The sequence below is a fragment of the Podarcis vaucheri genome, assembly GCF_965113315.1.
Source record: "Podarcis vaucheri genome assembly, chromosome: 2".
Classification (NCBI taxonomy): Eukaryota; Metazoa; Chordata; class Lepidosauria; order Squamata; family Lacertidae; genus Podarcis; species Podarcis vaucheri.
In genome coordinates, this window is record NC_138760.1 from 134769494 (window position 1) to 134795251 (window position 25758).

At 56.9% G+C, this 25758-nt stretch overlaps 2 protein-coding genes across 9 annotated transcripts in view; one reads left to right on the plus strand and one right to left on the minus strand.

Annotated features, from left to right (window-relative positions):
- Nucleotides 1–25758, plus strand: part of CUTA (cutA divalent cation tolerance homolog) — a 94073-nt gene that overhangs the window by 38502 nt on the left and 29813 nt on the right. The gene's annotated exons all lie outside the window — the stretch shown is intronic.
- The window catches only part of SYNGAP1 (synaptic Ras GTPase activating protein 1), a 69068-nt gene that overhangs the window by 33467 nt on the left and 9843 nt on the right, over nucleotides 1–25758 (minus strand). For 4 of the 8 annotated variants that reach the window (XR_014216526.1, XM_082211217.1, XM_082211214.1 and 1 more), the window contains exons 2-7: nucleotides 23417–23535; nucleotides 19833–19938; nucleotides 9210–9307; nucleotides 8449–8573; nucleotides 7208–7361; nucleotides 7022–7120 (exon numbers count right to left, since the gene is read on the minus strand). Coding sequence is in view for 7 of the 8 variants with exons in the window: in XM_082211217.1 (XP_082067343.1) it covers nucleotides 7022–7120; nucleotides 7208–7361; nucleotides 8449–8573; nucleotides 9210–9307; nucleotides 19833–19938; nucleotides 23417–23535 (701 nt within the window). In the remaining variant the exon portion in view is untranslated. Of the gene's footprint in view, nucleotides 1–7021; nucleotides 7121–7207; nucleotides 7362–8448; nucleotides 8574–9209; nucleotides 9308–14111; nucleotides 14242–19832; nucleotides 19939–23416; nucleotides 23536–25758 lie in introns of those variants that run through there. The other 4 variants (XM_082211215.1, XM_082211220.1, XM_082211219.1 and 1 more) reach the window with 3 other exon arrangements.

Here is a 25758-nt window from a genome sequence, read left to right on the forward strand (position 1 = left end):
AACCAAGGCTTTTTTTAGGTCCTTTGGAAAGATTTTCTTCTTTATTGTACTGCCAATAGTAGGAGACTTGTTTGCTGCAACTTCTGAAACTCGGTGGTTAAAAATCTTAATTTATTTGCAAAGCTAATTGCCCGTGATTTATTCTAGCCTAAGTTTGTTTTGTGGGGAATGCTTATTTAAAAGCGGATGGTGGCAGATACAAATCTAACAAAGTTTTAATGTCCTTGGAATAATTGTGCCAAGTCTGCTAGGGGAGAGGAAGCGTCTCTGCCAAGCCTCTCTCTCCAACAAGGAGAGGGGTGCTCTCTGTCTAATGGGCCAACTGCACTTGCAACACTATGTGTGGTTTTCGTAGCCTCGTCTCCCAAAGGGTCAAACAAGAGCAACCAGAAACCTCCAATCAGCTGGAACTGACTCCCTTCTGAGGAACAGCCACAAGGGACGGGGCCTTTTGGTCTAGGCAAGCAAGTGACATGGGACATCCCCCCAAGTGATGCCCAGGACCTGGTACAGTGTGTAAGTGCTCCTGAACTCACTGGGAATGGTGAACACAGCCCTCTAAATGGACAATCGACAAGAAAAGCCAATGTTCGCCACATTTGACTTTAAAATATAAAAAGTCCCCAAAAAGAGGGGATTGAGAAAAAAGAAAGCTGAAAGGCAGCATTAGCTTAATGGTTGCCATCAATTTGATTTTAATTAATATTTATAATGAAATTTTAGAATGTTGTACTATTTTATTGTTGTTAGCCGCCCTGAGCCCGGCTTTGGCTGGGGAGGGCGGGATATAAATTATTATTATTATTATTATTATTATTATTATTATTATTATTAAGGGGGTCAGATCAGAATGTTGGGGAGCTGCTTAAGGTACCACCGATCAGGTGCATGTTCCTGATCTGAGGGCCAAGAGGAACCAGAACCGTTAAAGAGCAGAGCCAAAGAAGCTATTGGAGGCGAGAAGGATTCCTCCAAAAAATGGAAGTCTTGTCCAAATGAAGAGAATAAAGAGCTGGGGGAGACTTGTGGAAGGCGCTAGCAGCCAGCAGCAATTCTGCTTGGCTGATATTACAGCTTCTGAGCCCTTGTGATCAAAACCTGTAACCCGGGGTGTTTCTGAGGGTGTTTTGAGGGGAGACCCAGAGTGCTGCCTCACGGTGTGCAGAGGACCAAGAGACAGGGAGGGCGAGGGACCTGCTGCAGAGACCTGCCACACCTCTGCTATGTTTGTCTTCCTGCCTGAGAAGGTGCAAAACGACACCTGCAGCAATTGCTTGCTGGCTGCCTTCCTGGAGGACTCAGGATACAGGCTCCTTTCTGAACGGCTGACTCCCTACTGCATCAAAGGGACCAATGCTCAGACTCGGAATCCTACGTTCTGTGACAGAAACAGAAAGACACAGGTATGATAGACGACGATGATGATTTATTGAATTTAAATACCACCCTATACCAGCAGGTCTCAGATGATGTTGGGGATCTTGTTTTATGTCCAGGTGCCAAACTCCGGAGGGCACCAGCACCCCACAGAATCCCTGGCTTCAAGGTGGAAATGCGGCGAGAAAGGAGACCCCCAAACCTCTTGCCTGGTGTGTAACAACACCAACGGGGGGGACGTGCATCTGTCAGACCCTTAAAAGTCTAGCAAAGCCGATGTCGGGGAAGACTGTGCCCTGCCAATGCCAGAGGACCTGTTCCCGACAGCGGCTGGAGCCAAAGCGTTTCCTGAGAGCCAGTGTGGTGTAGTGGTTAAGAGCGGTAGTCACGTAATCTGGGGAACCGGGTTCGCGTCTCCGCTCCTCCACCTGCAGCTGCTGGGTGACCTTGGGCCAGTCACACTTCTCTGAAGTCTCTCAGCCCCACTCACCTCACAGAGTGTTTGTTGTGGGGGAGGAAGGGAAAGGAGAATGTTAGCCGCTTTGAGACTCCTGAAGGGGAGTGAAAGGCGGGATATCAAATCCAAACTCCTCTTCTTCTTCTTCTTCTTCTTCTTCTCCATGTGGCTTCTGGCAAACACCCGAGACAAGCCAGAGCCCTCCGCTGACGGCTCTCGTCACGCCTGGCAGGAGGTTCCGTTTGGCATCCCGCGTGCTCCCAAGGCTTTTCAAAGGAAGATGACTGAACTCCTTAGGGACCTGAAAGGAGTCCCTGTCTCCGTGGATGACAGCCTAATCTACGGTACGTGAATGGGAGACCCCTCTGGGCTCAAGAGAAACAAGGAGAAAGGCGCTTTTGAGGAGTGCAGAACAGTTTTCTTGGGACACATAAAACTCCCAACGTGGGACAAAAGCTATGCTCAGGAAAGGGAAACACTGTCCGAGAGCTGAAAGCACCAAGCAACACGACGGAAGTGGGGTGCTTTTCGAAGAGGTGCAACCACAAAACCTGCTCCACCACATTCTGGTGGTGAGGACCAGGTCAGGAGGTCACCTTTACACAGAGAGAAGCCCCAATTTCTCCAGAAGTTGGACGGGGGTGGAATCCTACCATGACTGCCCCTCGTGGTTCAGGATGGGGGCCTGTTGCCTTCTGCTCCAGCCCTCTCCCCCACCAAGAAAGGAGTGCCTGGCGGGGGCAGCATTTGGGCATGCAATTATGGAAAGGTGGCATACAGCTAGGATTATATATGTATGCATGAATTTGGGCAGTTTTACTTTCCTAAGGATCTCTAGCATGGCGCTGGCCTTTTCCACGGTCCCCACGCCACCCTCTTCCCCAAGGTCTCTATGACCCCAGGGGTTCACTCTTACTAGGCATTACAGGGAATGAGATAAATAAGAAAGAGAAGAAGCTATTTTTATATGCAGAGACAGCACAAGAATATTGATGGCTCAGAAATGGAAGCAAGAGGAGCTGCCTACGATAGAAGAATGGAGAACCAAAATGATGGACTATGCGGAATTGGACAGAATGACAGGAAGGATCCGGAATCGACGAGATCAAAGATTTACAGAAGATTGGGAGAAATTTATTCAATATTTGTAAAAACTAACTGATAACCAGATTACGTTTGTAAGTTTTAAAGAAGCTCTGTGATGTGGGTAGGAATGTGTTAAAAGTGATAAAATGAAGGAAGTTCAGACAAATTGAGGGAAGTCAAAAAATGGAATTAAGATGCAATTAAGAAGCTGAAATGTACAAGTTTGTTTTTTGTATTTGTAAACCAATAAAAATATAATTAAAAAAAGAGGGGGTTCACTCCTGGGCCATCACCTCCCATTCAGACCCTAGGAGCTTGGACTTGAAATTAAGATTATTAATTTTTGCTCCAAAGTTTACTTTACACTTGCTTACACTGTACTGCATTCACCCTTTTACCCCGCATCCATGTATGTACTTTTTGTCAGATGCCTCACGGACAAAATAGAAGGGGAAGATTTGGATCAAAGATCAGGATGAGATCCAAGCCAGTCCTGGCCCCAGCCTAAGGCCCCACAGCAGAAGCAGGAGGGCTGGGGGCTGGCTGGTTTGGAAGCCGAATTCATTAGCACCCAAAGCCCGAAATGGCTCAAGCCCCAGATCTCTGAAAGGCCACTCCCTCCTTCCCCAGAGAGCCCTCTTGGTTGTCCCTCCGCCCTCAGAGGCTTGGGGGAGGGCAGCCCAGGAGAGGGCCTTCTCGGTGGTGACCTCTCAGCTGTGGAAATCCATCTCCCCGAGGGACACCTGGCACCCCCTTGCTGGAGGCGTTATGCTTTTAGGACCCACCTTATTTCTGTGATTGTAAGTTGCTTTAAACTGCTCCTAACATTGCGTTTTGATTGCTGTAATCTGCCTTGGGACCTTAAAGGCATATCTCCCTCTGGATCAGGCCAAGTGTGGATGAAGTGTGCAAAGTTAGCAAGCAGAATCCGAAAGCGAGAGCCTTCTCCTCTCCCGCGGTTTCCAGCAACTGCTGTTTGGAGGCAGGGCTGCCACTGGCTGGCGAGGAAGAGAGCGTCGCCTTCGTGGCTAGTAGCCATTGGATAGCCTTCTCCTCTGTGAATTTGTCTGATCCTCTTTCAAGGCAGCTTGCTCATCTCCACAGAATGGAAGATGGCAGGATGCCCAAGGACTATGGGGACTCTATGGGGAGCTGTCTTACAAAATTCTCTGCAAATGTGACATGAAGGCTGGCAACATCGACCCCGCCGTGCCTGGAGACAGGCAGGCAGGTTGTGCCTTGACAGCGGTGAGCAGAGGAAGGAGGAGCACAGAGAGAGAAAAGGCCGTGGGGCATCCGCAGCAGCGCAAGCAGATGCCTTCATCCGCCCCAGCCCCAGCAGGTGCTGTAACCTTCCAAGAGTTCGAGTTTGACCCCCCCCCAGTGCACTCCTCCATTGCCTCCCAAGACAGATGGACGCCAACAACTTCTGAAATCCATCCAAGTTGGTGGCCATCACTGTGAGAGGGAGTTCCACAGATAGATAAACAGCTCCTGCTCTGCAGTCTTCTGCCAATGTCTGATAAGGTGCTTCGTGAGATCTGAGCAGCTGAATCGCACCCAGAGAATCTCACATGGCGCTGGTGGCCCAGTTGGCTCTGCCATGCTTCCAAGTTGGGTGAACTGAGAGGCCTTGGGGTAGAAAGGAGCTCTGCGGATGTATTCATGGTATTTACCTATCTGTCCCCTGCCTTTTCCCCTGATGGGACTCAACCAAAAGAAGTCCTCAGACTTCAGTCACCAAGGCCTAAGCAAATGCCGTGAGGCAGCCGGCCAGAGCCCTGGCCTCCGTTCTTGGAGATGAGCTGACGGCCAACGTCGTACCCTGAAACCGACCTGAGATCTTGTGATGAGGGGCAGGATAGAAATCTAAGGAATATAAATAAGGAAAAGACAAGAAGGGGGACCTTTCATCGTGGGACACTTCCTGAGAAGAGGCCAACAGCTGACATCGGCACCGGAAGTGGAGAAACCCTTTCCCAGAAGCACAGAATGGTAGAGTCGGAAGGGACCCCAGGAATCACAACTCAAGCATCGCTCGGCCTCTGCTTGTAAACCTCCAAGGAAGGAGAGCCCTTCGCTCGCTTTGGCGTCCCGGAGGAACCTGCGGCCGGCAGAGCAACCCACTTCACAACCACAAAATCATCCCTCTCCTGCCAGCCAAGATACCTGCAGCCTGGACACAGAACTGCAAATGGGGAGGAAAGCCAGAAAAAAAGACCCTTTTCCAACCCCAGGAGAGGAGGAGGAGGAGGAGCGGCTCCTCGTTGCAAAGCGGCCTGACCTGGAAAAAGCTGCCACTTCAGCTTACCAGGCTAACCAAGAAGTGACAGGCGCTGCTGCTATAAGTGGCACAGTTCAGGGCAGGAGAGAGAGAGAGAGAGAGAGCGAGACAGGGAGGCCTCACCCACAACTCTGCTTGCCCAGCCACTTTCCCCCATGAAATGGAAGAAACAGCAACCACGTTTTCCGTGGTTTGTTGCCTAGTCTGATTTAGCCCTAAAGAGTAAGTTTTCTGGGGAAAGCAGCAGGGCAAAGGCAAAACCAGAGAGAGATGTATGAAACGTAAGAGAAAGACGGCCCAGTTGACTCTGGCTCCCAGAGAATCATAGAGTTGGAAGGGACCTCAAGGGTCATCTAGCCCAGCCCCGTGAGATATGGGAATCTCAGCTCCAGCATCCATGACAGACGGCCATCCAACCTCTGCTTGGAAAGAGAGTCCGCCACCTCCTGAGGGAGACAGTTCCACTGTCAAATAGCCTTTGCTGTCAGAAGGTTCTTCCTGATGTTTTGGTCAGACTCTCCTTTCTTGTAACTTGAAGCCAGTGGTTCGAATCCAACCCTCCAGAGCAGGAGAAAACAAGTTGCAGCTTCCGTCATCTCCTCTTGGGCTTTTAGCTCTCTGCTGCGAATCGCTGTTTCCGAACCACAGTCACTCTCTTTTCAATTTCAAGGCTGAGACAGCACCGTTTGGAGGCAGCTAGTGGAGCCTGGTCTGTTCTGGGGCAGGAGGTGGCCCTTCCTTCACCACTACTGGCCCTCTGTGCCCCTGGCCCAAATGAAGCAGGGTGGAAACAGATGGCCCCAGGAAACCCGGGTCCCAACAGAAGAGCTGCACAAGTCGGAGATGAAGAGGAAGGTCTGCAGAAAAGCAAGTTGCCTCCCAGGGAACACATGCAGCTCTCATATGCCGGACCCAATCCCTGCCACGCTCTGCTAGGGAGCTGGCACACACACACACACACACACACACAGCCCGGGAGGCTGGGCTGGTCCTCTCCACCTGGGAGTGAAAGAGGGACGCCCCAAAGCAGATCAGCAAGAAGGAGGACGCCTGCCACGGTTTGGGGCCTGCCTGTGGTTCACGAGGGGGACTTCTCAGTGGCGACCCCAAGAATGTGGAACTGCCTCTCCAAAGAAGTGCTTCTGGGACAGCCTCTGTGGCTGAAGATGCCCTCCCTCACGCCAGCCCCCAAAAGCGGAGGGGAAAGCTCTGCTGCCCTGCCTGCGATGCGCTGTGTGGAATTATTGTTTCTGCGGTTTTGGGGAGGGGGCAGATTTATTCTCCCGTGAGAAAAGGCTGCAGCTTTGGGGACTTTGGAGAGAGTGGAGGGAGAGAAAGCTTTCCTCCCTCCCTCATGACACTGGAATTTGTGGACATCCAAGGAAGCCACAGGAAGTGAGATTCAGGACAGATAAAACAAAGTGCTTCTTTGGGCAGCGCCTGGTTAAACTGTGAAACTCCCTCCCACAGGGGGGCGGCGAAGGCCGGGATGGCTTGGAAAGAGGGAAAGACAGACAGATTCAGAGAGGAGGAGATGCCTACTGACGACGGACAGCCACACCGGAGCCCGTCTGCCTCTCTGGGAATAGCAGGAGGGCCCCCTATCATTTGTAGCGCCATGGGGCAAAGCAGAGGGAGGGCCCCCGTCCCAGAGCGAAGCAGGTGCAAAGGAAGTGACCTCACGGGAGGAAGTGGGGGCTGACTGGCCCCCTGCCCACCTGAGAGCTTTTGGGGAGCAGGCTCTCAAGCCAGTGGCGAGGGCTGGCAGGTGCCGGGGGGCAGCCCAGGGCCAAGGGGGGCTGGGGTGTGGGGCATACCTTGTTGGGCTTGACGGCCCTCTGCAGGTTCTCGATCCACTTGTCCCGCTCCGCGGCCGACCGGCAGGCAAAGCACTTGGTGCCCGAGGACGTGGTGACCTGGAGGGGGCGGCAGAAGGGCCGGGGTCACCTGCGCTCTGCACGTGCCCAGGCACCAGCCCTCCCTTCTCTCGCCCCCCCACGCACCTCAAAGCAGAACTCCTGGCCCAGGATGCTGCTGTGGACGGGCTTGATGATGGAGTCCTCGTCCAGGTTGAGCTCCAGGGCCTCCGCGGCGCTGCTGGGGCTGAGCAGGGACTCGTGGGAGTGGGACTCCTTGAAGCTCTGCATGAGGCGGGCCCTGCGGGGGGGCAAAGGGACAGGTCAGGCGGGGAGGGGTGGGGGGGGCAGGCAGGCGGGGGTGCGGAGGCCGCGTCCGGAGTGCGGGGAGAGCAGAGGGAGGCGGGTCCAGGGGGTGCCAGGGAGCCTGAAGGAGGGGCGCAGGTGAGGCTGCTCCTACGGGGTGGGGAGGGAGGGGGAGTGAGGGGGCAGGAGGGAGGTGCCGGTGGCGGCTGGGGCAAAGCCCACCCTCAGGTGGGGTACCTGGCGTCTGCCCCCCAGGGGGACATTTCTGCAGCTGCCAGGGGGGTCCCAGCCTGGAACGGGGTCAAGGCGGAGGAGAGAAAGAGAGAGAGAGAGAGAGATGGAGAGCAGCGTCAGAGGAGAGGCGGGCAGCATCAGCCCCGGACACGGGGGGGGGGGGAGGAAGAGGAGGTTCCCGGGATGGGGGGACGGCCCCCCACTCTGCCCCACCGCTCCTTCTCTCTCTTATCCAGGGGAGCCTCTGGGAGGGAGAGAGGCAGCTGGGGGGCAAAGGGGTCCCCCACCAGCTCCGTGTCTCCAGTTGAGGACAGAGCTGCCCCCCGCCCTCTCAGAGAACCCCCCTGGGGCTCCCCTTGTGGGCAGCGGGTGCGAGAGGAGGCCTGTGAGCTGGCTCCTCTTGCTGGGAGGCCCCCTCCCTTCCCCAGTGGCATTTCTGCTCGGAGCTGCCGCCCCCAGGAGGATATTTTTAGCCGAGCGGCGTAAGCGGAGGGAGAGCGAGAGAGAGCCCAAGCGTGTCGGGGCTGCCGTCAGAGCGGGGGGGGGGGGCTGGGAGGAGGCTAAAAATACATGCGGGGACCCAGGGATGAGCCTCCCAGGGAGGCAGCCAAGCGCAGCCACCGCCGTGGGGAGGGAGGGGGGCAGCAGCAGGGGGATCTGGGGGTCGGGGTGGAGAGCGTCCAGTGGCAAGGATTTGGGGGGGGAGGGAGACGGGCCTGGCGTCCACCTGCAGGGGATGGGGCACCCCAACCTGCCTCCCCACCTGCCCCTCACTGGGGGGGCGGCCCAGCCTCCACCTCTCGGGGGAGGAGCCCTGGCCCTCTTCGTTGCCGTCGTCGTCCCCTCACCTGTCATGGTCGGCGCTGCGGAAGCGGGGCAGCATCTGGCGGAAGCTGCTGGTGCGGTCGAGCTTGGGCTGGCTCTTGGTGCGCTTGATGGAGCTCTTCAGGCGCCGGCTGAGGAATCCCTGCTGCTGGGGGCCCCAAAGGTCAGGGGGGGGAGAGACAGAGTCAGAGAGGAGTGGCCCCCTGCCTCCTCCCAGAAGCCTCTCAGCATGTCCCCCACCTCCATCTCTGCTTTCCTGGGGAGGAAAAGGGCCTGTCCCCACACTGGCCCCCTGGGGCTGAGCAGCCAGGCCCCCCCCAGTCCCTCATGCCCACTGGGAGGGTTGGGGGGAGCTGGTCAGCCTTGGATCTTCACAGCTGCCCCCCCTTCCTGTACTGTGACCCCATATCTTGCTGGGGGTGGGCTCTTGCTAGGCGGCTTCTTCGGGTGCCGGCCCCCCTTCTCCCCCCCTGCCCTGCCCCCTTTGCCTCTCCTGCAGACAGGGGTCTGAGCGGCACCCAGGACAAGGTGGGGGCAGGGTCCCACGGGGGGGGGCTCCCTCCCCCAGGCCTGTCATCCCCCCCTGGCCATCTGTCAGGGATTCTTTAATGGGGATTCCCACATTGCAATGGGTCAGATCGATGACCCTCAGGGGCCCCTTGCAATTCTGCCGTTTCTATGATTGGGTGGCCTGCCCTTGGCTGGAGGGATCCTGCAGGGGGGCTGGACTAGATGGCCCTTGGCTTCCCCTTCCGACTCTCCCATTCCAGGGGTCTTTGCTCACCGAGGGCCGGAAGGGCGGAGCGGGTGGGGCGTCCATGTTGATGCTGTACTGCTTCCCTCCGGGGACGCTCTTCCGACGGGACCGGGCAGCGTGGTGCTCTGCAAAAGGAGAGGCGGCCGTCACGGGGGGTGCCCCCCTGTTGCTGTGGGGGGTGCCCCCTGGGAGCCAGTGGAGGAGAGTGGAGGCCACAGGGGGAGGGGGCCCCGGTGGGGCTGCAGGGTCTTCTTGGAGGGATGGGGGGCGACAGCAGAAGGACACAGACAGCGCCCCCCTCCGCCGAAAGGGGGGGCACCGTCCCAGCCTCCGCATGTGGTGGACAGAGAAGCGGGGGCGCCCCTTCCCCCAGCCCGGCTCTGGCCCTGGAAGAAGGGGGCTCCCTCTTCTCCCCATAGGCGACAGGGGCAGCATCATGGGGGGGGGGCGGAAAGAGGCTCCTGTGTGCTGCCTCCAGGGACCGCCTGGCATGTGTGGTGCTGGGTGGTTGTGAATGAGCAGCTGGGGGGGGGAGGGAAGAAGCACGCCGGAGGCAGCTCCTCCTCCACCTCAGGAGGGGCTGGGGGGGACACACAGGAGCCTCAAATAGCAGAAAGAATTGGCGTCAGAGCTGGAAATAGCAGCAAAAGCTGCACAGAGGCCTGCCTGGCTGTTTACGCCCCCCCCCCCGCCACGTGCCACCTGCATTTGAGAGACCACCCCCACCAAAGACACCCCCCCCACAGGACCCAGGGGTCGGGGCTGATGCTGCACTCTGCCATCTCAGAAGAGGCATGGGGTGGGGGGGTGCTTGCAGGCAGTGCCCTCCCCCTTCCCATCCTGGGGCTGCCAACGTTACCCCCCTCGCAACGCACTAGAGATGCAGCACCGGTTGGGCTTCTGCCTGTGGCACTGCTATCCTCTCTTGCTCCTCCACTTCCCAGTCCCTGCCCCAGACACGGAGACAGCCCCAGGGAGCTCCAGCCTCGCCCAGCCTCCCGGTCTTCTGTCTGTGGGCAACTAGGCACCCCAAAGAGAAGGGCCCAGGCGCCAGCAAGACTTGAGGGCCACACAGCTCCCCTCAGCAAGGGAGGACTTGTCCCTCTGTCCGGGATATTACAGGCCACTCAGCCAAAACCAAGTGAAAAGCAGCGCTAAAGGTAACCTAAGCAAGAGCCCAGAAGCAGCACCAGCACGGCTTCTGCAAGAGCAGGTCCCATCTCACAAACCAGCCATTGAGACAGAGGATCCAAACTACAAGAAAGAAGATTCCACCTGAACATGAGGAAGAACTTCCTGACAGTAAGAGCTGTTCGACAGTGGAATTTGCTGCCAAGGAGTGTGGTGGAGTCTCCTACTTTGGAGGTCTTTAAGCAGAGGCTTGACAACCATATGTCAGGAGTGCTCTGATGGTGTTTCCTGCTTGGCAGGGGGTTGGACTCGATGGCCCTTGTGGTCTCTTCCAACTCTAGGGTTCTATGAGATCTGGCTGGCGGTGTACTTGGACTGTCAAACAGCTCTGGACCAAATTCCTCACCAAAGACTTCTGAGTCAGCTGAGCAGTCAAGGAACAAGAGGAGGGGCACCAGGAATCGGTTTCCCAAATGGAGAGAAACGGGGGTCCCCCAAGGATCAGAACCTGAGCTTTTGAACTTGCTCATCAGTGACCCAGAGTTAGGAGCCAGCAGTGAGGTGGCCAAGTTTGTGGATGGCGCTAAATTGTTGTTAAAGCAAAAAGAGATTGCAAAGAGCTCCAAAAGGACCTCTCCAAACTGAGGGAATGGGTGGTAAAATGGCAAAGGCAATTCAGGATAAATTCAGAGCAAAGTGATGGGGGGGGGATATTAACTTCACATACAGACTCCTGAACAGGAGGCGACGGCTCCCCGGGAGCGAGACCTTGGGGTCACAGCAGGGACCTTGGTGAAGAGATTGTGTGGAGGCCATGAAAAAGGCAAATGCCATACTAGGGGTCTTTGGGAAAGTGACTGAAAATAAAACTGCCAATATTCCTACATATATACATAATTGTATACGTATGTCACTTTTCCACAATTGAAACCATGCCCAAGGCGGCTTATAACGTAAAGAAAGACATAACTGCAAGGTAACAAAAGTACTCATAAACAATGAAGGAAACATAAAAAAAATAGAAAACCAAGCTAAACAATTTCCACATAAATCACCACAAAATCTAAAATGTTGATGCCATTCTACAAGTCTACAGGACGGCCACATCTGAAGCCCTGTGTCCCTGTCTGGCTGCCTCACCTCAGAAGGGAAGCGGCTCAGGAAAGAGCCACCAAAGTGAAGAAAGGGACTTTCTAGGCTAGAGAAGAGGCAGAGGCAGAGGCAGCCTGGCCCGTAAGGAAAAAGGGGGGAGGCAGAAGTCTTCCTCCCTCTCTCATAGCATTAGAACTTGTGAGCATCCCAGAAAGCGGAACGTAGGAAGCTTCCTGCAGCCCACAATTGGCCTCTGGAACTCCCTCCCACAGGAGGCAGCCACCTTCCTTCCCAGGGCAGCCTCTCCACCCCCTCCATTGTTTGGTCTGCCCTTTTCCTGAACTTCCCAGCTCTGCCAGCTCCGCAGTTTTGGGCTGCAGCAGCCGGACCTGGGCAGCGCATCTCAGGGGTGCTCCTCCCTCCGTCACTCGGCACGAGGCCTGCCTTGAAACCTCCGACCGGGTCAGGGCACGGGAGCCCAGAGAGGGGGCCGGGGCAAGGAGCCCCCAGCCCAGAAGGGCTGCTGGAATGTCAGCCGTCACTCAAGTGGGGGGGCTCTTTGGCACATCTGCTGAGCAGCCAGATATTGCGGCCTCTCCCCCCCCCCAATTTAGGCACATCTGCTCGGAAGCAGCTTGCCATGCTGACAGGACGGGGTGGGGGTGATGGGCGCTTGACAGGCAGGCCAGGAGTAGGGGGGGGCGCAGTGAGCGAGAGCAGGCGCCAATCAGCTAGGAAGAGCCCCAAAGCGGCTGGAGCTGGAGCAGCCTCCTTCTCTTGCCAGAGAGGCCACCCAGGACGCAGCCCCAGCAGCCGCCTGGAGCCACCAGCCTCCCACCCGACCAGTGCCTCTGTCTCTGCATTGCCCGGTGGGCAGGTGGGTGCAGAGGGAGGGGCTTTGGGGGCGGCCCCTGGGTCCCTCCTGAGCTGCCTCTTGGGCCAGAGAAGGGGATGCCTGCCTGCAGGGGGTCCAGAGGGCAGGAGGGGCCCAGGAGGCAGCTCACCTTCCCTCTGCCCCAGGGCTCAGCCAAGGCCCCTCCAGCCAGGCCAAGCTTGTGACTGGGGAGGGGAGAGGAAAGGGCAGAAAGGCCCCCCCTCCCCCAGGGAGGACTTTCCAAACCAAGCCAGCCTTCCCAGAGGAAAGTCTCCTGCTCTGGTCTGGGGGCAGTTGAGCGGGGGGGGGGGAAGGGGGGCTGTGGCTGATGACGAGCTGCCAAACCAGGCCCGGGGGGGGGGGGAGCCATCCCTGGCCCCTTCCTCCCAGCATCAGCACTTCCCTCCCCCCCCCCGCCCACTGATGCCCTGGTAGCAGAAGGTGGCTGCTGCCTGAACCCCAACAAGGGAGGGGCTGTGCCCATTGCCCTCCCCCAGGCACACAGAGCGAGGGATCTGCGCCTCCTTCTCCTCCGTGGGGGAGCCATCTGTCTTTGCTGCCCCCCAGCCAGCCAGGCCCCCTCTCCAGGCTGTGGGGCACAGGCCCCCCTCCACCCACCCCACATCTGGGCCGAGGCACCTTGAGAAAGAACCACAGAGAGGGAAAGAAATCCAGAGCGGAAACCACAGAGCAGCTCCTCTGCCTGCTGCCCCCCCTCCTCATGTCCAGCCCCAAGGAGGAACCACGTGGGGGGGTCTTTTGAGGCAACATCTCCTCCCCTACCCCAACACACACATTTCAAAAACCACCGCTGGGTTCCCTCTAAGCAAAGCCCCCCTGCAGGTCTCCTATGGGTGCCCATTCCTGCCATGGGGTGCCAGCCCCCCCCCCCGCCATGTGGCTCTTGCAGTGGCTGAAAGGCAGCATGAGGGCAAGGAGGGGAAGCCGCAGGAGCCCTGCCCAAGGGGGGGGGGTCTTTGCTCTGCTGGGTTTCCCCCTCTTGGCTTGCTGGTCTGCCTTCAGGGGCGGGGGGGGGGGAGGCAAAGCCAGCCAGCAGCTTCCAGCTGAGCCTCTGCGGAGCCAGATGGAGAGGTTTGTGGCACCTGCCCATGGGGGGGGGATGCTCAGCTGCTGCCCCTCAGCACACCTGCACCCCGGTCTTGTGCCGGCTGCCATGGGGCTGGGAAGGCACGCTCAGAGGCGCTCTTGCCGCTGGGACCTCCAGCCTTGGGGAGCAGCTCAGCCCCCCCCCCCGGAGGCACCCCAGGAGCCAGGCAGCTTCGGCTTGCACTGGGGAGGAGCTGGCATGGCGGAGAGGGGGAGAGAGGTGGGGGAGCTGCTGCTGCTGCTGCTCTCAGGCCTTGCCAGCTTCCCTTGGGGGGGGGGCTACGCTGGGCCGGGAGGAGCCCCCTTGGGCAACTGCCCCTGGGCTCCCCCGAGGTCCTCCAGAAGGGCCAGGGAGGCGCTGCGCTCCAGAGGCGGGGGCACCGGCGAGGGCATCTCCTCCGCTTCCTGCCCGGGTGCCAGGGCTGGAGGGGGGCTCCCTGTCCCCTCCCCCGCCACGCACGCGCGCACGGCGCAGGCAGGCGGCGACCCCCTCCTCCCCGGGAAGCGAGCGCAGGCCGAGCCCCGTCTCCTCTCCGTAGGATCGGCCTCCGCCAGCCCAGCGCCCCGCCGCAACCTCGCGTGCCCTCGCCGGGGGCGCGCTTGCCCGCCCGCCCGTTGGGGCAGAGACGCGGGGGCGCGCTGCTCTCGCCCCCCCCCCGGATGCCTCCTCCGCCCGCGCAGCGCCCTCGCCCCCCCCTTCCCGCGGCGGAGCCTCCGGCCCTTACCTGCGCGCCAGAGGGGCCTCCGGGCCGCTAGGGCTCCGTCTCCTCCTCCTCCTGCTGCTGCCCCCGGGCGCGGCCCATCGGGGGGCCGCCGGGCCCCAGCCTAGCTGGCCATGCGGCCGGACCAGCGCCCCCAGCCCGCCGGGCCGAGGTCCCCCTGGCACCCGCCGGCCCGGCGGCGCAGCTGGCCCGCTCCTGCGCCTGCCTGCCTGCCTGCCTGCTCCTCGCCCGCCCGCTCGGTGCCCGCCGCCGCCGCCTCGCCCGCCCGCCCGCCCGCTCGCTCCCCGCAGCATGCCGAGCCGTTGCTAGGAGACGGGCTCGCCTGTCAGCAGCCGCTCGCGGGAGAGCCGGGAAGAAGGGACGGGCACGGGCAGGGCGGGCGGGCGGGCGGCGGAGGGGCCCGGGATCCCGGCCCGCCAGAAGCCCCAACTCCCTGCGCCCCCCCCCCGTGGAAAAGGCCCCGTCTGCAGACCCCCCCCCTGCTCCCTTCCTTGGGGCCACGAAAGCCCGGACTCTGCGCGTCTCTCTCCCCCCATCTCTGGGTCCGGGGGGGCCCGGGGCCCCTGGGCCCGAGCAGGGTCACTCGGGGTCAGCTGGAGTTTGGCGGCGGGCCAGCAGGGGGCGCCGGAGGGCCGCGGCCAAGAGGGGGCGTCGCGTGTGCGCGTGTGTGTGCTGGGGGGGGGGCATGTCCCCGGATTCCGCCTGTCTCCGGCTGCCTCTCCCCTTCATCTCTTCTTGGAGTTTCCATGGAAACCTTTTAAGCCAACTTCTCAGGGAGACAAAAATCTTTTTTTAAACCTCGGGCAGGAAAGGGGGGAAGGGAGGATGAAGAGGGAGGGGAGCAAAGGGCACGCACACTGCCCCCTCCCCACAAGCCCCGCGGGAGAAGAGGGCGCGGGTCAGAGCCCAAAGACCCCCGTCCCCGGAGAGGGGGTCCATGGGGAGCCAGGACCGGGGACCCCGGGGAAGAAGCAGGACTCCCCACCCTCAGCTGGGGGCCTGGAACAAAGCCCTCCACGGCAGGGCGCGGGGCTCAACGCTGCCCCTCTCCCCCTGCAGGGAGGGCGCCTGAGCCCGGACTCCTGGGTCCCTCCCAGCCCCACGGAGCAGCAACACCCACGGAGACCCAGCTCTGAATAGGGCTGCCTGGGAAGGAAGCCAGAGGGAGAGAGGGTTCCTATAGCAACAGTTGTCAAGCGCCCAGGAGCCGTTACCTTTCAATGGAACTCACTATTATGGGATGGGGCGCGGGTGGGGGGCTCTGGAGTGAATAGCTGAGAAGCTGCTGGCAGTGGGTCACGAGGGCGGGGGCTGCAGCTGAGGCCCAGCCAGGGTCCCCCCAACACACTCTCACACTCGTCAGCTTCCCCAGGAAGAAAGAGCGCCCATGGGTGGCCCCAGAGATATGAGGCGGCTCCTTGGGGTGGGGATTCACCCAGAAAAAGGCTTCTGGCGCTTCCCCTTCCCTTTTCTAAACAAACCAAATGCTGCTACTGCTGCTTTGGCGATCCCTCGTAGCCGAGGAAGATTGTCTTCCGTGAGCAGGGTCTTAGCAGTGAGTCCGTGAGTGACGTGGAGGCCAATTCTGGACCCACACATCCTTCCACAGTGCGGACAGAGGTTTCTGGGCAGGAGCTGATCACAGGGTGGATTTGCCAAGCGTGCCTTCCTCTTCGCACGTCTCTCCCTTTCGTCTTAGGCTAGTGTTTCCCAATTGTTGGTGTTTATACTACATTTTTTAAGATTTGCCTTGAGACAGTCTTTAAACTTCTTTTGTTGACCAGCAGCATTACGCTTCCCATTTTAAAGTTTGGAATAGAGTAGTTGCTTTGGAAGACAATAATCAGGCATCTGCACAATATGACCAGTCCAATGGTCAGGCAGTGTGGTGTAGTGGTTAAGAGCGGTAGATTCGTAATCTGGTGAACCGGGTTCGCGTCTCCGCTCCTCCACATGCAGCTGCTGGGTGACCTTGGGCCAGTCACACTTCTCTGAAGTCTCTCAGCCCCACTCACCTCACAGAGTGTTTGTTGTGGGGGAGGAAGGGAAAGGAAAATGTTAGCCGCTTTGAGACTCCTGAAGGGGAGTGATAAAGCGGGATATCAAATCCAAACTCTTCTTCTTCTTCAATGAAGTTGATGTTGAAGAGTTCTTTCTTCCACACTGGTGATCTTTGCTTCCTCCAGGACACTGGTGTTAGTTTGCCTGTCTTCCCAAGTGATGGGTAAAATTTTCCGGAGACACCCTTGATGGAATCTTTCGAGGAGCTGGAGGTGGCGTTTACAAGTGGTCCGTGTTTCACAAGCGTACAGTATGGTTGGCAGTACAATAGCTTTGTCAGCAAGCCTTTTGGTTCCCCTGCCAATGTCCCAGGCCCCAAAGCAAGGGGACCCCCCCTGGCCCAGCACCCTGTTCTCCTCACGGGGGGCGACCAGGGAAGAAGCAGGACCCAAGAACTTCACAAACACCAACCACCATCTCGCTTCTCACTTGCCTTTTTTCTACACGAAACGTCCCTTTCTTCACAGGGGACTGCTCCATCCCTGGGTCACTCTCCTGAACCTTTTCCAACTCTGCAATATCCTTTCTGAGCTGAGGCAACCAGAACAGGGCACAGGGCTCCACAGGCAGCTGCACCATCAATGTGTATAATGGAATGGTAAGAGTGGCAGTTCTATCTTCGATCCCTATTCTAATGATCATAGAGGTCCCTGCTATGACCCCAAGGTCTCGCTCCTGGGCTCTCACCTCCCGTTCAGACCCCAGGAGTGTGCATGTGACGTTAAGATCCGCCCCCCCCCATACATCACTCTGCCCAAAGCTGTTTGGAAGTCCAAGGCCCCCATCATCCAAATCCCCTCTGTCTATAGAAGTGAATTGGCTTTAAAATAAATTGATTTTAGAATGCTGTGTTACTTTTATTGTTGTTAGCCGCTCTGAGCCCGGCTTTGGTTGGGGAGGGTGGGATATAAATAAATTATTATTATTAATATTATTATCACTACTGAGCTATTGACACCCTCAAATATCTCTAACAGGTTTGTGAGCTGGGACTGGGCCTTGCAGAAGCCACGCTGGGGCTGCTTCAGCAGGGCTGCTGCTTCTTCCTCTCCTCCTCCTCCGTGGCCTTGGTTATTTTGCCTCTCCAGAGACCAGATCCAAACCCCAGTCCATCCACACAAGCCGCCAAGCGGCCATGGGACCAGGACACATTGCAACTCACCCTGAGCCCTTGCAGTGGGGCCAGGGCAGGGTCCTCAGGGAATACTCGGGGTCCCTTTGGGATGGGGTCTTGAAGGGCGAGGCGAGGAACGTCTCCTGAGTCAGTCCACCTAGCTCACTCCAGCCTGCTCTGCCTACTGGCTTTCTTTGGGATTCCAGGGAGGGGGCACAGAGCAGCTGTCTCCCCACCAAGCCAGGCCATGGGTTTGTCTGCCCCTATAAATGCCACGTGGCGCTGAACCCGGGACTTTCTCCATTGAGAACCGACACTGTGCCCACAGGTCCTATCATGCACCAGAAGCCCTGGCTGTGGCTGCTCAGGGACCAGCGCTTTGTTCAGCAGCGCCCTCATCTTCCTTGTACTGCCTATATGCCCAAAGATGTCCCTGTGGGCCACTTCCACCACCTCCGGGCCCCCACGCGACCCCTCTCCCAGCACCCCACCACAATGTCAGTGCTACCCACCCATCCACGTTGGAGAGATCATGTTGGGGCGCCTCAAAATCCCTTGTCTCCCACACCCTGAACAACTGGGTGTCCTCAGCTAATCTGGGGCACCCCAACTCCACTCTCTACTGCCCCCTCTCACCCCACGGTGGCACTTGTGTGGGGAGCCCAAGTGAAATCTCCATGGGGTAGCTGAGGGGAACTTTCACCCCATGGCGACCCATGCAGGGGGTGGACATGGGGAAGGGAAGGAGAGTCCCCTAAGGAACAGTGACTGGGCAGACGTCACCGCAGAAGTAGGCAGTCCTATCCTGAAGAGCAAAAAAGAGGACAGCCCAAACCGCTGCCAGCCTGAGCCTAATAAATAAATACCCCCCCCAAAAAAAACCCCAGACATTTCCTTTAAAATATAAAATTCTCCCCAGTCGGGCATGTTGGTCATCCAAAAGAGGCTATGTCTGGGATTTTCAGGACATATGGCAACTCTACACAGAAGGGAAAACGAGGCAGGCGCCTGTGAACACCCCCCCACCCCCCCCAATTTGGTCTGGATTAGAGGAATTATTAGGGTACTGGTGTGTTAAGGAGGGGATTGGTTGGGGAAAGAGAAGCTCCCTCCCTTTCCCCAGTGACCCCCCCAAGAGTCATGGGAGGGGGGCTCCCGTGTGATTTCACACAAGCAGACGAAAGGGACACATCCTCTCGGCCCTGAGCCCCCTGGCCAGCCCCTGCCAGCTCAGGCCCCATTCGGACCCCACCATTTCATTCACTGTATGGGAATTTCTGCTCCTCCCTTTCCTGCCCAGGGGAGCTTTTGGAGGAGGATTTGAGGGACAGAACTGATTGAAGATCCCCCACATTCTCAGCAGCCCTGCGGAGAGGCCTGGAGTAAAAACATAGGGAAAGCCCGCTGGATCCGGCCAGCTAGTTCAGCCCCCTCTTCTCACAGTGGCCGACCAGTTCCCTGTTGTCCCCAGGCCAGGAATAGTCCTATCGACTTCCATCCTGTCTCTTCCGCGCCTGTTCTCGAAGCTGCGGCAACCTTTCTTCGCTCCCTCGCCTGGGTCACTTAGTGGCCCCTTCCACAACCTCTTCCAACTCTACGATATCCTTTGGGAGGCGAGTGACCAGAACAGGACCCCGGGCTCCACATGCAGTCACACCACAGATTTGTATTACGGCATCTGCAGTTTTATTTTCAGCTCCTTTCCTAATGATCCCTAGCGTGGAATTTGCCTTTATCAAAGCCACTGCACACAGTGGATCACTTGGATCAACCCCCTGTGCTGGGAGCACTTTCACCACCAAATCCCACCACCACCGTGGGGGGGTGCCCTGGTTCCCCACCCCCCACGCAGGGAGTTTGTCCTGACTTGGGGTTTCCAACATAGCTAGGTGAGGAGCTTGAATTTCCCGGGGGGGGGGACGACCTGCATGGATTGAGATGGGGGGGGTCCCAGTGGCCTGAGCACAGCACGTTGCTTTGGTGAGGGCTCTGGTGGTGCTGGAGGGGCATCTATGGGTTTGTAATCACGACCCCCACAGCACTTTGGACATGCCCCGTGTGCTCTAATGTCCCTGGAGGAAGGAGATTTGGCTGAGGGAGGGTGGCAGCGTCGCCTGTGGATCTCAGAGACAGACCAACAGCTTTGGTCCCATATTCCTCCTCCGGGGGGAGGGCAGCCCCACACCCAAGTGCCACCCTGCTAGACATGGGGTGGATCCTGCCCTCAAGGTGCTCTCGGTGGCCTTGCTCTTTTCCTGCCAGTCTCCTCTGCCCCAGAGGCTGTGCTCCTCCGCGTGGAACCCAGAACCCCCTCCTTGCAGCTGAGAGGAAAAGCAGGGGCAAAAAGGTGACCTCAAAGGTCCTGCCGCCCAAAGACTTCTGAAGGCAAGCAAGATCACTGCTGGGGGTGAGGGTGGAGAAGGATCTCTCCCTGCACAGGATCTGCTGGGATCACAAGGCGCTCCAAGACGTTTTCTTTCCCCCCTTGGCATGATACAAGTGCACGGCCCACGCCCGATAACAGCGCCCACCCCCTGGGGGTCCCCTACCGTGCTCTGGGTGTGGTCTCCCTTCCACAGGGACGCTGACGGTCCGGCGCAGGAGCTTGTTCCGAGCGGGATCCCGCTGGCGTTCTCGAAGGAGCAGGGGGTGGATCTGGACAGGAGAGAGGCAGACACAAGGGCACAAGAGATAGCAGAGGGGAAAGGAGCTCGAAGACCCACCCGCTCCACCCCACAGTCCACCCCACACCCAAGCAGCTTCGGGGGCCAATGTGGTGCTCCCAGGGGAGAAGCAGAAGCGGAAGACGAGGCCCCAACTCAACAAGGGGGGGGGGGGACTCTGACCAAACCAGTGAGTCCGCAATGGGTGCCAAGGCACCGACCCTGGCCACATCCACACCAGGCATTCAAAGCACACAGCTCCCCCTGAAGAATCCTGGGGGAAATTGCAGCTCTGCGCAAGGTGAACTACAGTTCTTTAAGGGAAGCTGTGTGCTTTGAATGTCTGCTGCTGACACATCCTCTGGCTGCTCAGAAGGAGCGCGCACACCTACCCACCCCAGGGAACAGGCGCCTTTTCTGCCCCATTGCCTGCTTCTTCTGACTCTCCTCTCCCCAACACCTTGTGGTAGATTCCCTTTTCCTTTCACCTGGAGGCAGGGTTGGGACGTTCTGCACACCAAGCAGCTCCTCCTGCAGAGAGGGAAGTCTTTTTCTGGGGTCTGGGAGACCCCCCCCCCCAGGGTTCCCTCCTTCCCTTCCCTTCTCTCTCTCTCTCTCTCTCTCTCTCTCTCTCTCTCTCTCTGCACTTCAGGCTTCCCATGATGCTCCTCCCTGCTTCACAAGGAAGGCTCCCAGAGGCTGGAGGCTGCCTTCCCCCACGGACCCGAGGACTTAAACTCCATGAGTCCAGCTGTGGTGCCTTGGGGGGGTCTCCAGCACACGCCAGAGAAGTTAGCGGTTGTCTCCTAACTCCTAGCAGACTCCCTCAGAAGTTGAAGGAACTCTCCTTTGTTGGAGGTTTTTACACATAGTTAGGAGGGTGTCTGTCGTGGATGCTTTGGCTGAAATTTCTGCACTGCAGGGGGTTGGACTAGATGCCCCTGAGGGTCCCTTCCAACTCTACAATTCTATGGTTCTATGAACTGCTGCTGCCAGCAGCCTGTCAGCATTTGCAAAGAATGTGGTGGGGCTGGTGGCCAAAGCCTGGCAGGATTTGGGCCATCATCCGAGGGGAAGAAGGGGGGCAGCAGGGGCAGCAGGAATCTCCAAGAGAGGAGATACCAACTAAAACTTAAGGAGAATCATAGAATCATAGAATCATAGAGTTGGAAGAGACCACAAGGGCCATCGAGTCCAACCCCCTGCCAAGCAGGAAACACCATCAGAGCACTCCTGACATATGGTTGTCAAGCCTCTGCTTAAAGACCTCCAAAGCAGGAGACTCCACCACACTCCTTGGCAGCAAATTCCACTGTCGAACAGCTCTTACTGTCAGGAAGAGCTGTAAGTAAGAGCTGTTCGACAGTGGAATTTTCTGCCAAGGAGTGTGGTGGAGTCTCCTTCTTTGGAGGTCTTTAAGCAGAGGCTTGACAACCATATGTCAGGAGTGCTCTGAGAACTTTCACTGAATCAGGCGTGGTCTGACCAAGGCAGAATATAGAATGGGGCTATTACTTTCTGAGGATAAGAGGAGCTTGACAGCAGAATGGTCTCCCTCAGGATGTGGTGGACTGTTGCGTTTGCAAAGTCAAGGAAGGACTGGACCCTGATTAAAAACAAGACACGAGGCTTTGACCAGCAAGGCTCTCGGAGAAAGTGCGTAAACCACACCCCTCACCAGGCCATTTTATTAGCAAAAGAATCTTTTACACAGTGCTTGTAAGAACCAGTCATATTTCCTCTGAGCATTTCATCAAACCCCACGTGAGGAAAAAGTTACACTACAACACTAATTAGCATGCATATATTTTGGGGTAAATAAGTTGAGAACTACAAAGGGGTAGTAAATAACTTGAGAACTACAAAGGGGTGGTCAATAACTTGAGAACTACAAAGGGGTGCATCTGGCAACCCCAGAGCTGAGAAATAAACATGATAAGAAGGATGGCCAGAAAGACCAGATCACTACCACCTTCCTGTGAGATCTGTTTCCTGGCTCCAAGATTAACATTTTAAGATTATATATAAGAAACTACATCAAAGAAACTGCCCACTATCTTTTATGGCCCAGGATGCCTGCCTGGCAAAGCAACTGCTGTGTACTGCTGTGTACGTGACATGTGAGGAGAGAGAAAGGGGCAGTAGAGTCAAAAGGGCATGAAAAGGGCATGAATGTAGAATCTTATGGGATTTAATCAGAAATTATCGTCAAAATATCAAACCCAGTCAACACAATGTCTTCATCGTGGACATGATGGCTTGATGTATATCCTATAATTCCTCATGGTAATCCCATCTGATCCCTACAGTGGACTCTCCCTTGGTAATAATAATAACAATAACTTATTATTTATATGCCTTCCACCAAGCATTCAAAACTTCCCTGAGCAGGGCTGCCTTCAGATGTCTTCTAAAAGTCAGTTGTTTGTTTCCTTGAATCTGATGGGAGGGCATTCCACAGGGCAGGTGCCACCACCGAGAAGGCCCTCTGCCTGGTTCCCTGTAACCTCACTTCTCGCAGTGAGGGAACCGCCAGAAGGTTTTTAAGCAGAGGTCAGATGGCCATATGACCCTCGGGGTTCCTTCCGTCTCTGCAGTATTGTGATTCTATGACTCTATGAACCCAAGAGCAACTGTCCTTTCCTGCTGCCTCCAGCCGTGGATGGAAGGCACAGACATGGCAGCTGGCAGCCCTCAATAGCCCTTTCCTCCACGAATCTCAGGGCAAGCAAAATACAATGCAAAGGAATGCAGAGAAATAAAGAATCACACAATTCTGTGTGCAAGTTCTGTAGAACTTCCCAAAAACCAAATATAAAAATAAGACCTTTATATTCCACCAAGTGTCTGTTTCTTTAAATATAGCAGCGACAACCCTTACACAATGAGCAGAGTGCCTTCTCCGTTTTAAGAAACTGACTTTTCTATTTGAGTATGTGCTTTGCCGTCTTATCGTTCCATTGCGGGCCGACCGGAGGAAGACATTGGACACAGAGATTGGCATCCAGTGATCCCAGGATTTCACACTGCAGTTTGAGTGACTGAGAGGAAAGCTACAACACTCTCGGGGATGTGGACAGCTTTTTCTGGTGTGTGGGTTATCCTACACCACTTCTTCTTATTATTATTATTACACTTGTAGGGATTATTTTCTCTTTACTGAAAGAAGGAATATTTGGATGGAGCTTTGGCTTTGAGACTTCCTGTATTGCACCTGAATATGATTTTGGTACTGCATACATTATGTAAAAGCTATATTTAAAGAAACGGACACTTGGTGGAATATAAGTCTCATTTATATATTTGGTCTTTGGGAAGTTCTATGTAATTGCATGCAGAGTTGTAGGAGCTGTATGTCTCAGGGTGGCTGGGCAATGGGCTCCCCCGGTGCCCCCCCAGGAGCAAAATGCCCACCCCACCCTCCCGTCCCCCCCAGTGCCCCCCTCTCCCACGACCTGCCGGCCTCTCACCTCTTCCTCATCCAGCATCAGCAGCTGGTTTCCGGAGATGATGCAGAATCGTGGGTTCCAGGGCCGGTCGTAAGGGGAGTGCATGTACTGGGCGCGGTGCATAGGGGCTCCTCGCACATCTGCGCAAAGTGGAAAGGGAAGCATTAAGCAAAGGCCCCCGGGCACCCCCTTCCCTCCCACCCCCACCTCTGGCCAGCCCCTCTCCCTCCTCTGGCAAATACCCGATCGGCACCATGCGCGCACACACACACACACACATACATGCTGTGGCCCAGTTCACAGGTTAGGATCAGGCAGCCATTGGGGGCCCCCAAATCCAAGGGGAGCCCCCCTTAGCCCAACACCACCCCCAAGAGAACAGCCGCCATTGCTGCCACCCTAAGGGCCAAACAGCAAGCAAAGGGACAGAGGAAGCGTAAGAACGTAAGAACAGAGGGAAAGCCTACAGGATGAGACCCAAAGGGGTCCACCCAGCCCAGGATTCTGTCCTCACAGTAGCCAAGCAGATGCCCATTGTGGAAACGCGCAAGCAGCAACCCAGCGCAAGAGCAGTTTCCAGCAACTAGCATCCAGAAGCATCGCTATGGCAGTCCTGGCTGGGAGCCATCAAGGGCCCGTTCCTTCAAGAGGAGCAGCTGCTGCCTTGGACCACCTCAGGCCACACTGGTCCACCTGGCTGGCAGGTGGCTCTCCAGGGTCTCAAGCAGGGATGGGGGGGTCTCACCTGGGCCCACCAGGTGATGCCAACAACACAGCTGTGGTCAGGGAAGCCCCATTTTCACTACAGTGTGTGCCCTCAAATAACAGGAGGGTGACTTTTTAAATCTAACCCTTTAAAGGACTCTCTCCCTCCCTGGGACCTTTTGTATGCAAATAAGGTGTCCTCTCCCCCCAAGGCTCTTCCTGTAGCAGAGCAAGTGGTCTGTGCAAGGTGTTAAAAACAGGGATGGGGCAGCGCACTCAGACGACTCCCCAAATATCCCAAGTCCCCCCCCCCCGGGGCCTCGAAGTAAGGCCAGGACAATGAACCTGACCGTTTCTCTTCGCCGTTTGCACAAGCACCACACATGCAGAGGCTCAGAAAAGCAGCCTATAAAATCGTAGCAATAAGCAGATACTGTTTCCTCTGACTATCCAATATAGAAAACTGTAGAAACTTCAAATAATCACCAAAATTCAATGGTTTGACCGATTTCCTTGGTTCCAATGGTTAATATCTCCTCTGGAAGAGGGGAATCGGCCCCCCCCCCGCCTCCATAATCCCTTAAACATAAAGGTCACATACTCCTTGCCCCTCCATAAGGTGTGAATAGGAGGCAGGAGGCGATCAAGGACAGGACATACCCCAGGCAGAAATCCAGGGGTGGTGGATTGAATCCTGATACTTTCAAAGGAGCAGCACAGGGAAGCCTTGCAGCCAGGGGGATGTGTAAATACTTTTATTGTTCTTGGGAACTTAAGTCCAGGTACTTGAAAGGTGACTGGAACAAGGATGGTGAACAGAGGGTTGGGTGATGGGCTCATGTTTCTACACGCCAAACACTCCTAACTTTGTGACATTTGCGTTGTATTGATGATGCTGTTGAAAAAATGCATTATGGGAAATGGGGAGAGGTCTCAAAAGTCCGCGCAGCCCCAGGCTCGGGGCTCCTGATCTTTGTGTGTTGGCGCCTTGTTGCAACCAATAAAGATCAGGTCTGCTGGCCCTGTTTTGCCTCTGGAACTTGGCTGGAGGGACACTGGTCACCCCGGGAAGCTGGGTGCCAACTGGCTTGGGGGCTGGGACAGCCTCTTCCCCACAAGCACCAGGTGGTCCATGGCAGGGGGGGCGGGCGACTGCAGGAGGTCCCTGGCAGAGGCACCCCACACCCTGGGGAGCCCTCCTGGCAGGCTCAGGTGGAAGGGCGACCCTGGAAGGAGGAGGAGGAAGACGGGGCCCCCTCTCCCCCCTCCCTTCTGCAGCTGAGCCTCCATTTGGAGAGCAGGGAAGGAATCTCCATATGGGGGGGGAGCAGAGGGGGGGGGAGTTGTATAAGGGCCTCGCCTGGCAATGTGGTGCTGCCCTCCAGTGGCGAGAAAAACCCAGCCAGCTCCTAGAAGCTAGTCCCGTTATGTGTGTGCTCAGGGGCGCTTCAGCTACCCATAGAGTGTGGGGCTGGCAAGCAGGTCACCCCAAAAGGTGCAACCTCCAACCTGTGCATGGCTTGCCAGGCCCAAGGAGAAAAGGGTGGCAGCCTCAGCCTCCGGGTGCCAGAGGACCAGAGGACCGGTTCTCTGAATGCGCAGGATATTTTTAGATCCTTACAAGAGATGGGTGGGAATGTGGGTGAAGAAGAAGGCAA